The sequence below is a fragment of the Sinocyclocheilus anshuiensis genome, unplaced genomic scaffold, assembly GCF_001515605.1.
Source record: "Sinocyclocheilus anshuiensis isolate Anshui unplaced genomic scaffold, SAMN03320099.WGS_v1.1 scaffold277, whole genome shotgun sequence".
Taxonomy (NCBI): Eukaryota; Metazoa; Chordata; class Actinopteri; order Cypriniformes; family Cyprinidae; genus Sinocyclocheilus; species Sinocyclocheilus anshuiensis.
In genome coordinates, this window is record NW_015536463.1 from 265,125 (window position 1) to 284,302 (window position 19,178).

Sequence of the window (19,178 nt, forward strand, 5' to 3'; positions counted from 1 at the left end):
TGGAAGTGTACAATGGGTTTTATTTTGTACTATTTTTTTTAATTTCACATGCCTCGTCAGTCAAAGGTTTACCTCATTAAAACCTATTAATGGACATATGTTTCAAATCTCTGCACAATAGCGTTCTGAGTCTTTTGAAGTGTGAGAAGTGACAGTATGTTAAAGCTATTGAGCTGTTTTTGATGGAGCCCCTAGTAAATCTCAGCTTTGTAGTGTTGTATGCATCTGCTGTTGATTTAAATTGCTGAATAACACAGAGGGTCAGAAATAGTGACTAAATGCCCCAGACTTATAAATGTCCTCTTTTTGTTGTTGTTGTTTAAATCTTCAACCTTGTTGCTGAGGTTTGTGTAGACCTAGTCAATTAAACATGTTTGTGTTTGTTGTAAAGCTTTGTGGCTCTAGAAAATTGCAAGTAATGGGAATGGAGTGTGGAACCAAATTTTTTAAATCTGGGTCATGATTTCACATGATTTATCCAACTGATTGTAGTAGTAACACAATTATAGTCTGACCATTTTTACAGTACCATTTCAAAAGTTACCAAATTTTGTAAATTATTTTTTGTTAATATATTTTTTTCAGTAATGATGCGAAAAATTGGTCAATGTCTGCTGAGATTCAGCTTTGCCATCACAGAAATACATTAAATTTTAAATTGTCATAAAATTTCACAAGATTAGTGTTTTACTCTATTTTTGATCAAATAAATGAAACTTTGGTGAGCATAAGACACTTTTTAAAAAATCTTACTGACCCCAAACCTTTGAATGGTAGTGTGTATAAACAAAAAAAAATAAAATGTTGTGCACTTGACCCCGTGCAGTATACAATCATACAAGGGTTTTTAAACCGTTGTCACCAACTTGTAAAACATGTCAGGAGTGATGTTTGTTGTTGTGGGCATATATGTTGTTTTTTCTCAAAAACATTTGCAGTCTATCCAAGAAATATGTTAGACACCTGGTTGTTTTTCAAGCTGTTTTTCAGATACTTTCAGATGTTAGCTTATGTTAGCATTACGCACATGGAGCAGATGAGATGTTGTATATTGAATACCAAACATATGCTGTAATTGGGATGTAATGTGGTTGCATTTAATGTTTGGCGAACATTCCACCAACTCATCTCTGTAACTGTACACAGACCACTGACATATTTTTTTCCACACCCCTGCATCCTCTTTACCACAGTAAATGACATCAGCACCTGGCAACACAATGACCTCAGAAGCAAACAAACAAACAGACAAGGCCTTCACCTCTTTACCATCATCAAAAATACAGGAAAGTCTGGCGTGTATTGGATGATTGGATATAAACCCTTCTTATCTGTTTTCGTTTGTGGTGTGGAGCGCTCGTCACGTTGTGCCTGGTGGGATAATTTATGAGAGCAGTGTGGTCACGTGGTGAACAATAGAGCTGTCAAGAACCATAAGCAAAATGGGACTTTGGAATAGGATTCATTGCTCACTTAGTCTATTGATTTGCGATAAGAGTGCACTTGCTGGCAGAATAGCTGTTTGAGGCGGAAAGATACATTTTCATGTCTATGGGGATCTTCAGTATCTTTCATGGGTAACATTGTTGATGAAAATGCACAAACTTTTTTGTTATTATGGTTATGACCATGTTGTTTTCAGTTTGCAAGCAAAGGAGTCCATTGAGTTCAACAGAGGCATTTTAACAAACACAGGAGTTAATTAGGTATTGATGCCGATGTGCTCTATCTGAAAAGCATCCCTAAATGCACCAGCAAAATGAAAAGCTCAGCTGAAAAAACCAAGTCCGGATGGAAAGTGGATCCTGTAGGAGCCTCGGGGATCTGGATCAGCATGCTAAACAAATAAAGCATCTCCCATGATTCCTACCTCACTTCTGACTGACTTTTCTGTCATGCTTTTAAATGCCAAGCCTGTTTTACATGAAACATTTCAAAAGAATAGAATGTCAAAAGCTGCTCATGATGGGTGGTTTGCAGGTATTCATATTCACCCTTTGAAATATTATGCCCCATGAATGGATGGTACATCCACACCCTAAATCTCAGCTACTAGGTATTTTATTAGAAAGTACGGTATAAGATAAAAATTGCTTATAAAAGAAAAAAGCATTGCCCTTTGGGCAGAAGAGAGGTCGAGACGGCTGTTAAACATAAGGTTTATGGATTCATGAAGATGGTTTCTGCATGTCACTGCGTGATTTGATGCAATGGTTCATACTTGACTGACACTAACATGATGCTTTTGGTGAAAGTATTTTGTAGCCTGAGGATGTGTTTTTGACCCGTGCAAATCTTGTTTTACAGTGGAGTCCAAAAGTCTGAGACCACCAGTGAAAAGTTACTTTTTTCAATATAATATAATTGAATATAATATTGAAAAAATATATAGTTTACTATCTTATGGAAAATTATAGGAAAAAATAGTAACATTTTCATTAATGTATTGTAATAGAATGTACATTTTATTACATTATGATTAGTGACTCCTCAGACTTTCCCAGATTTAAATGTATGAAATACTTTTGAAAGACTTTTAGACCTCAGTGTATGAAACTGGGTGGTGTTTTAGTTTGCTGTCAGATCAGGGAGTCTTGCAGTGTCATCATTGTACCAGTACGCTGCAATCAGCCAATGCTAAAAAACAAATCTCAGCTGTCACTCTGTGTGTCTCCTCGAGGGCTGGTAAAACACACCCAAACTTGTTAATCTTGGTCTTGTTTAGTTGCTTTTCAAATCTGTGTTCAAGTGACCACATTGCTACAGTGGGATTACCGCGCCTCTAATTTCAGGACTCGCTCTTGTAAAGAGATAACGATTTTTCCATGCCAAAATTTCCAAATGACCATTTCCGAAAGTGGACTAGTCTTTTGTTTATAGTCTTGCACACAGTAGCAAGACATAATACTGATGTCCTGATGTTGGCACTAAGTTGTCTAGCTGTTTTGAATGTATATAACTTCCTCTAGAAAGATATCTTCTGCATCCAATTTTGGCATTGGCAAGGGCAAGAAAGGGTAAAAGATTAGTGATGAGTCAAAGTCTGCCAATCCTTGTGCACACAAACAGCAAATAGTTTCTAGAGTAGACTAGAAACATGGGATTAGTCAATCATTTTTATTTAGAAAAACTACAGAACTGTTATGCATTTCTCGTTTAGACTGTTTATATGTGTTTTATTCTTAAAATACTCTGAGTTCTAGACATGGTGTTTTTGGCTCTTTGCCCTTGCACTTCCCACTTTTATGCTGTAGAGTTGCAGAAAGATGTTGTAGGTCATTAAATGGTAATTAGTGGAAGCCTTACACCATACCATACCAGCAGTAAAGCATGCAGGGAAACACATGAGCTTGTTCCTAACCAGAAACCTAATAGATGTACCACAGGCCCAAATTATAGTGCATGGTTTTTAAAGGTAATCTGCATTACTGTGCATTGTTGTCCTCAGCTTACCTGTTTATTTAAAAGGCGTCAGAAGGCTGTGTAGCAGAAGAAAACCGTATTTATCTTGTACGCCTGCTCTGTAATTGTTATTGTCTGCAGTTACCCTGCAGTCACATGAAACAAAACTTCTGACTGCAATAATTCTCAAATATGATTTATCTGCTCAAAAAGCTTTGTAAGAGTTCAGATGTGCTCCTCATTAAGTGGAGAAACATGTGAGAGTCATTTCACGATTATTTTTAACTTCTTATTTTATTCTCTTTGGAATACATTGAGGTTGCTAAGGAATCTTGTAAAGGGAGCAGACACCACATGTCAAGCATCTATAGACCTTCTGTTTTTTACTGCCAAGACTTCGTCACCACTCAAGAGACGCAACTACAAGAGGCAGCTTGCCGTGTCTTGGCCTACATACTTGTATTGCACATGTTTCTCTATTGACAAATGAGTTGTACTTCTTAAGCTAAACACACAGAGGTCACACTGTTCCTGCAAAGTAAAGTCAGACAACACATTGCTCTTGCTTGTTGTCGACCAAAAAGAATGGCACACAGTGTGGAAATACGGAATGGAAGTAATGTAAAAACATGAAGAAGCAAGGAGCGGTTAGCTTGGTTGGCAGCTTCCATAAGGGTCCATTACTTACGGACAGCAAGAATCTATGGCTTTGTTCACACTGAAACCAGCTTAGATTGGTTTCTCAAATATATGGCCATTAGGACTGACTGCTGTATTGTTATTTTGTATGTGGTAAAATCTGATCTATTTCAGTAGCAGATGATATGGTCAGTGTCAGTATATGTACACTACTGTTCAAAAGTATGGGAATAGTCTTTTGTTAATAGACCTTTTTCACATTTTCCAGGTTTCTCAGCAGCAGAAGTCGTCATAGTTGGTTTAACTTCGAGAGCAGTGAATGGGAGAGTAGCACAAATATATTTTTTGCATTCCCATTTGCTCAAATAGCAAAAGAAAAACTCCACGATTGTGTTTTTGCGACTTTCAAAAAATGGAAAAAAAATTGAGAGAGGCTGATAACGGCAGTCAGAAGAGAGAACGATGTCAAATTTACCGTCCCTCCCATAGACGCTGTATTAGAAACACCCTCGCATTAGCGTTAACTAGTTTTTTTTGTTTATTTGATACAAAGGTGATAAAGTATAGTGTTATAAATGTATACATTTTTTTTTTTTTAAATGTATGAAAAATGTAAAAAGAATCGAGAATTTACGATGCTGATGACTGTGAACGTGTCTTGTGAAAAGGGTCCGTTGTTTTTATTCAGCAGGGATGCATTAAATTGATCAAAAGTGACAGTAAAGAGTAGACATTTATAATGTCACGGGATTAAATGGCATGTTAAAGCAGAAAACAGTCATTTTAAATTGTTATAATGATTTAACAGTATTACTGTTTTTACAGTAGTTTTGATCAAATAAGTGCAGCCTTGGTAAGCACAAGAGACTTTGTTCAAAAAAAAAAAAAAAAAATGACTGACCCCAAATTTTAGTGTATATGTTTCCTAGTAATGGCCTAGAACAGAGGACTACAAACTGGTCATTTGGTGCCTGAAACAACAAGTGGGAAACATTGCGGTGTTATTTCTGTATTTAGCACACTTTATCAGATCAGTGCTTGATTGGAGGTCTGTGAAATCTGGATGACTCCTATAAAGTTAACCCCTTTAGCCTGTTTCCCAGAAGGAGCATCTACTATGACCATGCCTCCAGATGGATAATGTTGTCTCTCTGTGGTCCATGTCACATGTGTACTACAACTCCTTGGAAAGGACTTAAACACTACATCACAAAACAGTCAGTATGAGTCTAATTTTGCTTTTAATTCTCCTTTCGAAACTTCTATGTTTGTCTGCTTACTGCTCCCTATGAAGGATTTTCCATCAAAATATGTTTTTTTTATAGTGCCTTAAACTTGCCACTGAATGTGGAGTTGAATTACATGCACACAAACTGCTTTCTTCCGTCACCCCCACTTGTTTGTTTCTTCTTTCGTAGGGAAGGAAGAATGACCACAGAGTCTGTGGTGGCACGTTTTTGTGAATGTAGACTGCTGAGATATTATGCAGCTTGCTTACTGTTTGATCAGCATTTCTGAAAACCGCTCACTCTCACAGCTCCAGATGGGGAAGTGAGATGCCCCTGGAGCAGAACCGGGTTGTGCTGGTGGTTCCTCACTGGGTGGAACTAGAACGTGGCAGAGGTTGCACACCCTGTGCTCTCACTCACCCCAGTGATTACAGGGCTTGCTGAGTGTTTTTCAGATTCAAAGGAGGATCTATTTCAAGTTTACCACCACAAGAAAGACAGAGAACCCACAAGCCATGACCCGTCTTGTCCATCTGCAAGTCTGTTTGCTTCTGCAAATTACATTATGCATGCATAATATATATATATATATATACCTTTATTCTCAAGAAAACCTTAAATTGATCAAAAGTGACTGATAAGACTTTTACATTGTTACAAAAGTGCGGTGCTTTTAAACTTTTACCTCCCCAAAATTTTCGAATGGTCTTAAAAAAATATATGGAAATTGAGCCTTCTCTGGCTGTCCATTCTGAACTGCTAAAAAGTGGCTTATGTCCAACAAGAAATTTAATGTCCACTTTATATTGACCCCATGCGCTTTCATAGTCTCCTCACTGTAATTGTATCTCCCTCTGGTGTCGGCAGGCAGATGCATCATGGTTCAATAAGTTCAGTGACTCTTCACTGTGAACTGAGGGGAGTGTGATGATACACTAGAATAGCTCAAGCATTTAATTTTAAAGTGTTTGAGTGGAGCGAAATGAAGCGCTCACCCTGGAGTGTTACAATATAAAGAGGAATGTCCTTCCTGTTGCTTCAGCAGCAGGATCTACACTTCCTGTGGGACTGCAGTAGCTAAAAAGGTCTTTATAACAGGAAGGACAGGTAAGGGTCAGCATATCAGTCAACCAATAGCAGTTCAGGACAATAATTGACAAATGGTTTCTGCAGGTCTGGAATGTATATCTTGTTGAATAACATTCAAATATGTTCAGCATCAAAGAGATGTAATTACATAATTATTTTAAGAAAAAAATGATAAATGTCCTACATTTTAATCTTTAATTGGTGTACTTTTAGAAATGGAGAATCCTTGTTTTCCTTTCTTTCATCCAAGATTTTTTTAGTATAATATGCAGTATTATTTTAGTATTATATACTATTATAGTTTTTATGAATTCTCTCAATTAGCTTTATAATTTCAGTTGTAGTTTTAAGTTTTAGTAATTTCATGTGCTTTTGTCATTTTTATTTGTGTAACTTTCCTTTTCACTTTAGTTTGATGTATGATCATAGTATCAGTCTGACTTTGTGACTTGGGCATTGTAATTCATGACTACAAGCCTGCATATTTTCTTTTAAATATGTCTGTCAAGTTAAGCACAATTTATCACATTTGAACATTTTGAAGGCAGGAAAAAATGGCATTTTCATCACATAAAGATGACTATGCCCTTCATGAAGACTTCACAGAAATAGAGCTCAAGTACTACTCAAACACTGCAGTTTACAAGCACAGACTCTGTGTTGACTGTGAAACTTTGCACCCTTAAATAAACCTGATACTTGAGGTCGACATTAATTGACATATTTCAGTGCTTGCGTGGCTTTGGACTCACTCATGTGTGAATTTGTCTAGTTTGACTGTGGATGTGGTAGAAATGGGCTGAGGCTCATTCCCAGAGGCTTTCAAACATGGATTTGCCTTTCTGGCATGGCAACAGCACATTTACTCAGTGACCTAAATAAAAGACTGGATTCAGAATGCTGGGAGAGCAGGTCTGCATTGATTCTCTAGGGGTTTTAATTTTATTAGCGTTCAGATGATGGCTTGATATTTTAACACATTAAATCTAAAGACTGTTCGTTCTGAATGTCTGTGGTAAAAACATTAAACGTGAAGCCTGTGGATGCTGTTACTTTAGAGTAACAGTACCGTCACACATAGACGCACCTTTAAAAAGGGATTAAGAAAACAGGTGTGGAAAACGTGCCACAACGTGTCCTTGTTCATACCAGATCCGTTCAGAAGTTCATTCATTCAGTAAAGGTGTTCAGTGAAGGAAGTGTATGCCATGCTTAGTGTCTCAAACAGAATACACCCTAAGGAGGGGTACATTAAATATAACTCTCAGAGGATTTTCTCTTTCTTATTTTCCTCTCATAACCCTACCAGACTTGTACACTTACTTTATTAAAGGTGTTGTTTTTTTTTTTTAAAGATTTTTAATGAACATGTTTTTCCCTCTTAATTCTAAATGGGGAGCCGCTTACTTTTATAAGGTACATTTATATCTTTTAGGGGAATTTGGTGTCTGTCAGAGAAGAATTCAGTGGTTACACATTCCTGGAATGTATTAGTTTTGCTGTGGCACCTCAATGAAAACTTTATTGTGTGGGAGCTGACCAGCATGACCTCATTGGACAGTTTTAGTACCACTTTGTGTGTGTGTGTGTGTGTGTGTGTGTGTGTGTGTGTGTGTGTGTGTATATAAAACACATCCTAATATTTCTGGTTAATATATTTACAATAATATAATCTTATAATAAATTCAGGCTTTTGCTTATTTTACTACTTAAACATATAGTTCAGTTAGTTGCCAAGGCAGGATTTCTAATTTTCATGCAAGTTTTTCGTGTAATATATATTTTATTTTCGTTTGAGCTTTATTAAAATTACCAAAATTTGTTTATAGAAATCATTTTATTATTAACTTTAGTTTTGGTTAACGATAACAACATTGGCAATATGTTGTTCATATAAGAAACTAGAACAAACAGGTACTCAAAAATGCTGATATTTTTAACTGGTCATTTTCAGCCATTGGAAGTTAGCATTGGAAAGCACAGTTTTGTGTGTGTGTGTGTGTGTGTGTGTGTGTGTGTGTGTGTACATCAAACACATCATCCCTCACTGTACGTGTTTCTCTCAGCGTCAAATCTGATCATCCCTGAGAGTCATGTAACATCCTTTTCTCACAAGATTAGGTTGCATCAGACAGCATCTCCCACAGTAGGTGGGAGAATGTGCAATATCTTTAAAGGGATACTTTTCTCAACTTTTTTTCATTATTTTAACTACCATTCAGAAGTGTGAGGTCAGTAAGTTTGTAAAATACAGTAAAAGAGTAATACTGTGAAACGTTTTCAGTTTTAATATATTTTATAAATGTAATTTATTGCTGTAATGGCAATGCTGAATTTTTAGCAGGCTTTATTTCATTCTTAAGTGTCACATGATCCTTCAGAAATCATTATAATGTGCTTATTTGCTGCTTTAATAAATATTCCTTATTATCAATGTTGAAAACTGCTTAATATTTTTGTGGATTGATTTTTTTTTTTTTTTCAGGATTCTTTGATTAGAAATGTCAAAAGAACAGCCTTACTGACCACAAACTTTACTCACCCCCATATTATTCCAAACATCTATTCTGTTATTTTTCCTCAGAAAACAAAAGTGTCATGTTTAAGTATTGTTAAACAGCACGTGAGTAGAATTCACTTTTTCATGTGTTGGCTTGAAACCCTCGGGTCACTATGAAATGTATAAAGAGCTACATGAAGGTCTTTCTACAATTCTACAACTTTTTACAAAGGTCTTCTAAAATTTCTACTTTCTACATAAAGAAAAAAAAACAATAATCCAAGGACTTGTGGGTAAGTAAATGGCAGAATATTTATTTATGGATAAACAATCACATTTAAAGCAGAACTCCTCATCTTTCCTATAAGCTAATATGACCTCTCTGGACTACACAAGCACAAAACTGCATCTTTGGCGCATGTGTGCTCAATTGTTCCAACATTTTCTAGTTCTTGTGCAATCGTTGGTGTGAGGCTGCAGCGGCAGCTGATGGCACACCAAGTGTTCACTGCTGCTTTCAATCTGTTCACAGCTGTTTTGCCATGAAAGCGTGTCTTGTTTATCATTTTGGCTTTAAGACCCTTTACATTTTCGCTCATACAGTACTGCATCAAAATATTAACTTTCACTTGGGTCATTCATGCAGTGACTTTTAACACATTGGCACATTTGTTGCAAAACACAAAAAGAGTTCTGCTCACACTCAGTGATGGAGACACAAGCCAAGAATCCTTGGTGTTGGAATGAGGAGATCTGCATGTAATCATTCCAGTGGAATGTGCACAGCCATGGACAGAGAGACTTCAGAGAATGTGGGAGAAGTAGACAGCGGCCGTCTTTGTGTTATGACAGAAAAATGTGTAATGCTTTTGTTTCCATTCATGTCAGTAAATGTTGGTTATATGCAAGTTCTCATTTTCACTGTGTGCATTACAGTATTATGTTTTTCTGAGAGGTCTTTGTGTTCATACCTCTTGTCCACGCCAGTGAGTTAACCACATTTGTTAGTGCAATATTGTTGCACATACCAGCCATTTGACAAAATAAGAGGTTACAGTGTTACGAGTTATGTAAGGTTTATTCCAGATCTCTCTCTCTCCCTGTTTTCCAGGCCATGGAGAATGCCACTGCGGTGAGTGTAAATGCCACGCTGGTTATATTGGAGACAACTGTAATTGCTCTACAGAGACTGCTTCCTGTGTGTCGGACGACGGCAAGATCTGTAGCGGGCGGGGCAGCTGTGTGTGTGGGCGGTGCCAGTGCACTGAGCCAGGGGCATTTGGGGACACATGCGAAAAATGTCCCACCTGTCCAGATGCTTGTGGAACAAAGAGGTATGAGACCGAGGATGCTGAAACTAACTTAACTAAAGCTAACTCGATTTCTAATGTGAGGTCTGTCTGTAAAAGTGTATACATTATTGTAAATATTTCTGCATATGGGAATTGTACTATCCGATAGCATACAGTTTCATACTCATTTACAGCAGTTCAACCTTATTTTACTTTAAATTGGCACTTCCTTTTCATAAAATTTATTAGGGCTGGCCCCTAATAGTCGACTAACCATTAGTTGATGAGAAGAGGCTTGGTCGACCAAAATTTTATTAGTCGCTTAATCACAGAAAAAAAAACAATCCACAGGAAGTGGTGAGGTCATGCAGAGTGTGGAAGCTGAACAGTAGCGCTCACTGCATGACAGATGAGCGCCGGTGCAGTCACTTGCTCTTAAAATACTCATACAGATAAGAGTAATACATCTTTCAAATCTGTAAAAACTGTTTATTTGTGTGTACTCCCAATAACAACAAACATTGAGCTTGTAAAATAATGAAAGCAAACAGGATGCGCTTTCTGCCGTCTCGGTCTCTGTGAACTTGAATGCGAAACTCTGTGTATATCTTTGCCTTACAGACATGAAAAATATATCTATAGAGAGTGAAATGTCTACTTTCAAATTAACCACTTCAAATGGAAAACAAATATTCTCAGTGTATGTAGTCCGTATGAAACATGCATACAGGCGCATCACCACTGCGGAGATGATGAGTCCGTGTCGTCGACTGCATCTCTTAAACCGAAAACAAAAAAAGCACTAGTTTATCAATAAATTATTTGATGATTTAAATGGTTATTAATAAGCATGCAACTAATAGTCGACTAATGCTTAAAATGAACAACTACTAGTCGACCATAACATTTTTTAGTTAAGGGCAGCCCTACAATTTATTTGCCACATACTAGTGGCATTCCAGTGAAGGACTGCAGTACTTTGATAATATCTACACTACCATTCAAAAGTTTGGGGCCAGTAAGATTTTTTTACTTTTTAAGAAAGTACTTTTATTCAGCAAAGATTTATTACAATGATTGAAAGTGACAGTAGAGATATTTATGATGCTCTCAAAAGTTTCTATTTTAAAGAAGAGTTTAGCATTTATTTCTAACTTTGTTCATCAAAGAATCTTGCGAAAAAGTATAATGATTTCCACCAAAAATATTAAGCAGGACAACTGGTTTTAACATTGATACTAATAAGAAATGTTTCTTAAATGCCAAATATATTACAATGATTCCTGAAGGATCATGGAACACTGAATACTGGAGTAATGATGCTGAAAATTTAGCTTTGCCATCATAGGAATAAATTATATTTTATAATATATAAAAATAAAATTGTAACAATATTTCACAATATGACTGTTTTTACTGTTTTTCATCAAATATGTGCATAAGTTACTTGTTTCAAAAACAGGAAACGACAAAAATCTTACCAACCCCAAACTTTTGAACAGTAATTGTATGTAACACCAAGAATTGCTTAGTTCTTTCACGCAAATATATGCATAATGGTTCTGATGTATATCAAAATTTAATCTGTTACATTTGAAGAGCACGCTTGACCCACTTTGTTCTTCATAAATCACGAGTGCTTATTGCATCGTTAAGTTACTGAGCATAATCCTCGAAGACTCTAGAAAGCAATAATAAACAATTATAAAAAAAATTTGCACTAGTCCCATGTTAACATTTATAATGTTTAAATACTGTTTTGTACTCCGTTTTTAATGTTACTTCCTCTGCGGCGTCATACGCGGCGTCATTAGTCCATACTGTCACTTTCCATACGCGGCACCACCAGTATGGACTGGTCTGAGGCACATCACCTTGTACGCGACACCACCCCCACTGTCTGTGGAGAATCAACAACTGGCTGATGATCTGAATGTGTTTTACTGTCGATTTGAAAAGGTCAGACTGACACCCAGCACCCGCTCTGATCTGCACTTCACACATTCACCTACCCCCACTGCAACCCCCCTCCCTCCCTCCCCCATCATTCAACCTGCGCTTAAGGTCTGTGTAGAGGATGTGAACGGGGTCTTCAGGAAGCGGAAATCTAAGAAAGCTTCAGGCCCAGACGGTATTTCACTTGCTTGTCTTAAAGTCTGTGCTGACCAACTGGCCCCCATCTTCACACAGATCTTCAACAAATCACTGGCGCGGAGTGAAGTTCTCTGCTGCTTCAAACGCTCCACCATCATTCCGGTCCCCAAAAAACCCCAAATCACTGACTTAATGACTACAGACCTGTCGCTCTCATGTCTGTGGTCATGAAGACATTTGAGCGACTGGTCCTAGCCTACCTGAAGGACATCACTGGACCCTTGCTGGATCCTCTCCAGTTTGCCTACAGAGCAAACAGGTCTGTGGATGACGCAGTCAACATGGGACTACATTGCATCCTGCAACACCTTGACAAACTGGGAATTACGCAAGGATCTTATTTGTGGATTTCTGTTCGGCCTTCAATACCATCATGCCTGACCTTCTCTCAGACAAACTGACCCAGCTCTCCGTACCTACCTCCACCTGTCAGTGGATTACCAGCTTCCTGACAGACAGGCAGCAGCTAGTGAGGTTGGGCAAACCTACATCCAGGACTGTCACAATCAGCACTGGAGCTCCTCAGGGATGTGTTCTCTCCCCACTGCTCTTCTCCCTGTATACAAATGACTGCACTTCAAAGGACCTTTCTGTCAAGCTCCTGAAGTTTGTGGATGACACTAGTCATCGGCCTCATCAAGGACGGAGACAAGTCTGCTTACAGACAGGAGGTTGAGCAGCTGGCTGTCTGGTGCAGTCACAACAACCTGGAGCTAAACACTCTCAAAACTGCGGAGATGATTATGGAATTCAGGAGGAACCCCCCTGCACTCTCCCCACTCACCATCATGAACAGCACTGTGACTGCCATCACAGCCATCATTGAGTCTGTCCTGTGTTCATCTATAACTGTTTGGTTTGGTTCAGCTACCAAAACAGACATCAGAGGACTACAACGGACAGTCAGGACTGCTGAGAGGATTATTGGTGCCCCTCTACCCAACTTCCAAGAACTTTACATCTCCAGAGTGAGGAAAAGGGCTAAGAAAATCACTCTGGACCCCTCACACCCAGCCCACGCTCTCTTTGAACTGTTGCCCTCTGGCCGGTGCTACAGAGCGCTGTGCACCAAAACAGCCAGACACAAGAACAGTTTTTTCCCCCAGGCCATATCGCACCTGAACAACACATAACACATCTCAGTACTGCACATCTGTAAATAACTCCTTAAACCTTCATCTGTAAATAGCACATATGCACATTCACAGTTCTGTCTATGGCCATTTTTCCTTTTTCTGTATATTTTTTATTACGATTGTTATTTATAATTTATTGTCTATTCTCTCATTTTATGTATGTCTGCACTGTTTGTATTTTCTGTACCAGAAGCTCCTAACACCAAGACAAATTCCTTGTGTGTGTGAACACAATTGGCAATAAAGCTCTTTCTGATTCTGATACTGATTCTGCAGTGTGTTTGTTTTTGTTGTTGAGGGACAAGTCGAAAATATTTCTGTGGCACAAGGTAGCATGCCACAAGATGATGTCAGTAGAGCTCTTATTTACACTACATACACCAACATATGGTCTCCATTAGACTCCTCAGAGCTGACTGGCAGAGTCTGAGATAGCTTTCCTTTGTCAATGACTCTTGTTTATATTCAACCTGGTCAGTCTTGTGATGGTTATAGTTTGACTTTTCTGAATGTTTCTCTTCAGGGAATGCATCGAGTGCCGTCTCTTTAACACGGGGAGACTGGCCGATAACCAGACCTGCCAGCGCATGTGCAAGGATGAGATCATCACCGTGGAAACACTCAGTGAGTGCACACTTGACACACTGAATGATGATTTGGGGCGGCTTCTCTATCACTTCATCTCTCCACCCTGCACAAACACACTTCTTCCTCTGATACAAATACATGTGTGGTTTGTTTAAGCCAAAGAACAATATTTTTAAGTTTGTTTGTATGTTTATGCTCTGCTATCAATTAACTATTCCGTAAATATAGTACTTAAATTGACTCATTTGAGAAAACTCAAAAAGCAAAACGTAACACAATTATGGTTGCTTAACAGACATCTTCCTTAAGTCAAAGAGAAAAGTTGAACCCAGCAGTGATCAGGAGCTCAGTTCAGAGATCAGTCCGTCTCATCAGGACACACTGTTGGTCGAACGCCACAGTTTGTGCTTCCAGGTCGTGATTGTGTTACCCGCAGCAGGGTGAAGCACAGTTTGTGGCGTATCATGGCCAGCTCTGTTTATGTTATTATCTAGAGAATGTGAGTCTGGACTTCTCAGCAACACTCGCTGTTCTGTGTCCCACTGTGAAAGCATGTGTTTACTGCTCTTCCTCTAAAACCCTGCTATTAATACAAACCACTAACATGTAAAATGCTCAGATTCATTTAGAATAGCAATTTAGAAAACTTTCTTTTGTTGTGTATATAGATTTTTTAATTATATTTTTGTATATTTTTTATTTTATTCATTTATAATTATGAAGGTTTTATTAGAGTCCGTAAGCTATGAATAAAGTTTATGAGACCTTCTCCAGGGTATTTATAACAGGTTTTATTGCTGGAGGAATTTTTTTTACATGTGTCTAGGAATGCATGAATGAATGTTTATTGTTGAGCAATATGAAGCTGGTCTTATTCGCTGAAATACTGTAGTGAAACGTTCAGGTTGCTTGTGAACTCTTTAAGGCCTTTCCATGTCACTCCTAATTGTAAAAGAAGGCATCATGGATTTGATGTTTCACAACATTTCCCTGCCGTTTCAGTCAGCTGACTTCCTTAATGGACTGCACATGTGCATACCTGGAAACATCTAGCTCATTCGGAGAAAGAGGCTCCGTAGTTAAATGACTGTTAGGAAGGGAGAGACTTCCTAGTCTGTTGGGGATTTTAATTATGATAACATGTAAACATTCTTGATCAATCTGGGTCCTTGTTGAGGAATGCAAGGTCTGGTCCAACAATAATTTCAGTGTTTATGCTGTTGGCTCGACGTGCCTTTCTCATTTTATTGCCTCAGACACAGTTTGCACAGCTGTTTTATTAAACTAAACTCCTCTTTTCCTCAACTTCTCTCTATCTGTTTCAGAAACGGATGATTCCAACACTGTTCAATGTGTGTATAAGACCGAGAATGACTGTGTGATGAAGTTCACCTACTCTGAACATGCCAATGGCCAGTCAGTCCTCACCGCTCTTAAAGAGCCAGGTCAGTGTTTAGCACTTCACAACTACCCCACTAAGAACGGCATTTCCGAATCATGTTAAGCACAGTCATTTCTGGAACATATAAGTGAAGAAATGATCAAAGTAAAAGAAGTTATATTTCTGTTATTTCTGATACAGGCATTGTTTCTAATGGGAAAGTACGTCATATCTTACATTATGGCCATGCATTTATGTATTTTGTGTGTTTACAGAGTGTGCTGTTGCCCCAAATGCCATGACTGTGCTCTTGGCAGTTGTTGGCAGCATCTTGTTGATGGGCATCGTGCTGCTAGCACTCTGGAAACTGGTCATCACCATTCACGACCGCCGTGAGTTTGCACGCTTCCAGAGTGCACGTTCACGGGCGCGATACGAGATGGTGAGGCACTATGTTTGATTCAAATGATAGAAATCAGATACTTGTGAAATGTTGGAATGCTTGTTTACATGTCACAATACTTTTGACAAAATGTTCGCTTAATGAGTTCCATTAATCAAGGATCCAGAATTGCTAGTATTATTTTATTATATTTTTTATTTGCATACTATCGTTCAAAAGTTTGGCGTCATTAAAATGTTTTTTTTTTTTTTTTTTTTTACTTTTTTGAAAGAAGAATCTTATGTTTACCAAAGCTGCATTTCTTTGATCAAAAATACAATGAAACAGTATTATTGTGAAATTATATTACAATATTAATTGTTTTCCATTTGACAGTATTTTATAATGCAGTTTATTCCTGTGATGCAAAGCTGCATTTTCAGCAGCCATTATTACAGTCTTCAGTGTGACATGATCCTTCAGAAATCATTCTAATATGCTGATTTGGTGCTCAAGAAACATTTCTTCTTCTTATCGGTGTTGAAAACAGTTGTGCTGCTTGCTATTTTTTGGGGGAAATCATACTTTTTTCAATATTCTTTGAATATAAATTCAAGTAAATTCAAAGTAAATACTTAAAAAGAAGTAAATGTTTAAAGAAGGATACATAAATATCTTTACTGATCAATTCAATGCGTCATTGCTGAATAAAATACATTTTTCTAAAAAAAAGAAAGGAAAACATTTCTTATCAATATTGAAAACAGTTGTGCTGATTATTTTTATTTATTTTTTGGAAACATTTTCACAGATATTTTCAATAAACATTCAAGAGAACAGCATTAATTGGGATACATTTAAAAAAATATTAAAACTCTACATTTTATTTAGAAATCTTATGTAAGACAAAAAAAAGGTTTGATTTCTTTCTTTTGAATGGTAGTGTAGATGCATTCATATACCACTGTTTGTAAGTTATTTAAAATGCAAATAGCCTGAACTGGCAACTCTATGCAATCACAAGGACAAAAACAACTAGACTTGGATTGAAACCATGAGGCCTTTTGGAAAACATCAGTCAGCTGGGATTGCAGATCAGTCATGATGATCATTCCAAGGCTGTGTTTCAAAGACTCTGTTCGCTCTGCCCTTCTAACCATGTGCATTTCAATGAACCCATCTGACCTATTTATTCCTCGGTCTCTCTCTCCTTGTCTTCTTCCTAGGCGTCTAACCCTGTTTATAAGCAGTCCATCCCCTCTCACCCAATGGAGACGGTTTTCCATATGCATAGTATCAAGTCATGCAACGGAGGAGTCCACTGATCGACCTGCATTTGGACTGGGGGACATGGCAGGACCTGTCCAACGCACCTCTGCACTACAGTGGAGGACCGAGACAGAGCAAATGTTACGGTCTTTTGCAATGGAAACTTTTTTTGAGGCGTGTGGTTCCTGAGGATTGGAACTGATGTTTATGCAGTTTCAGCTTGATGAGCAGCAGTTGGACACATGCCAAATTTGAGAAGAGTATTGGCTTGACTAGTTGGAGAGGCAGGGCTTATCGGCATTAGACATTAACTTGCAATGGACCGCTTGCTTGAATATAATTCCTAACCATACCTCCTGCACATTATGATGGATTTGCTGTGCATTGTTTTATAGGCAAAGAGACATGAAGTGTATATTTTTAACAGTGTGCCTTTCCCAGCCGTTACACATTTTACATCAGTTTATTTACCACATGTACAATAGTCAGATGCCATAAAGTGTGCATAGAACACAAAAAATGCAAAATTATACATCAACTCTTTAACGAAGTGATGGGTACTAACCTAACCAGAGCAATAAATTTCTTAACTTGTTTTGCACATTGTATGTTAGGTTGAGATTTATAAAGTAAAGAAAGAAATGCCACTCTACAATGCTAGTCTTTTGTGTATTGCCACAGGTAACACATTTTTATAATGATTTTCAACTGTGCAGTGTGATGCAATAACACTGCCTGCTGATAATTCAAGAGTGTCTCGTTTGTTTTTGGAACAATTACATTTAGAAGTTCCACACCCATCCCTTCAGGACCTGGACTAAATAAAAAATTAGACACTAGACACCAACTGCCAGTAAGAACTGAGACTGACCCCGTACCGATACTTAGTCATGCAAGTCATGTTTGTGTCTACTTGCTTTTTTTTTTTTTTTTTTTTTTTTTCTTCTCTCATTTTGGTGCATTTTTTACATATGTGACCCTGGACCACAAAACCAGTCATAAGGGGCAATTTTTCGAAATTGAATTTTGTTAGGATAGGGCAATATTTGGCTGAGATATAACTATTTGAAAATCTGGAATCTGAGGGTGCAAAAAAATCTAAATACTGAGAAAATCGCCTTTAAAGTTGTCTAAATGAAGTTCTTAGCAATGCATATTACTAATCAAAAATTAAGTTTTGATATTTACGGTAGGAAATTTACAAAATATTTTCATGGAACATGATCTTTACTTAATATCCTAATGATTTTTGGCATAAAAGAAAAATCGATAATTTTGACCTATACAATATTTTTTTTGGCTATTGCTAAAAATATACCCCAGTGACTTAAGACTGGTTTTGTGGTCCAGGGTATATAAGGTGTATGTTTTCGAAACTCTTACTGCAAAAATCCAAACTGATTACACTGCTAGTCGATGCTTTCACTGGTTATAATTTCAGTCCACATAATCATTGTTTCAAAACACAAGATCTTTGTAATAAACAATGAGAACATTTGGTTTAATCGCTGAAACACAACAGTATGACTTTCAATTTAGTACTTTTAACAATCAGTTCATTCAACACCAAACAATGCAAGATACATGTTTCAAATCAACCATGCTGCTGAGGTTACAGTAATACAGGCTAGACTTTCTCCATTAGACAATACACTTACATTACCTAACTTGCGTAATTAATGTAAAATCCATTAAGTTTGCAATACTATCTGTCCAGTCTGTCAACAAAAGGTGTGATGGAGATATGACATTGCCATTAGGTTTTGTGTAGTACAGTTTGCTGCCAGTACAGTAAATGTTGACTGAGTCTGTACTGTAGTTTCGCTGCTTTCTTGGGTGACTTACAGTACATTACTTTTACAGTGTCTACCATGGTAAGTCCTCTGTTTATAGTCCCACATGGCATACATGTCTCCCTTATTCAGATATGTCTGACCAATCTGACAGACAGGCACACTTTTAATTGTATCTTGCTCTATGTATATTTATCACAAATTCCAAATCTCTCTCTCTCTTTCTCTTTCACACACACACACTTTGAACATTGTGGTTATTATCTGATTTAAATTGTTTACTGTAACAATAATTTATTTTATCTATTTTGGAAATTGCCAACC

At 37.5% G+C, this 19,178-nt stretch overlaps 1 protein-coding gene across 1 annotated transcript in view; it reads left to right on the top strand.

Annotated features, from left to right (window-relative positions):
• Positions 1-17,997, top strand: part of LOC107676864 (integrin beta-5) — a 33,056-nt gene extending 15,059 nt beyond the window's left edge. Inside the window, exons 11-15 of the mRNA XM_016471927.1 lie at positions 9,971-10,193; positions 13,965-14,065; positions 15,355-15,474; positions 15,686-15,852; positions 17,019-17,997. Of these exons, the coding sequence (XP_016327413.1) occupies positions 9,971-10,193; positions 13,965-14,065; positions 15,355-15,474; positions 15,686-15,852; positions 17,019-17,117 (710 nt within the window). The 3' untranslated portion in view covers positions 17,118-17,997. The remainder of the gene's footprint in view (positions 1-9,970; positions 10,194-13,964; positions 14,066-15,354; positions 15,475-15,685; positions 15,853-17,018) is intronic.
• Positions 17,998-19,178: the final 1,181 nt, after the last annotated feature.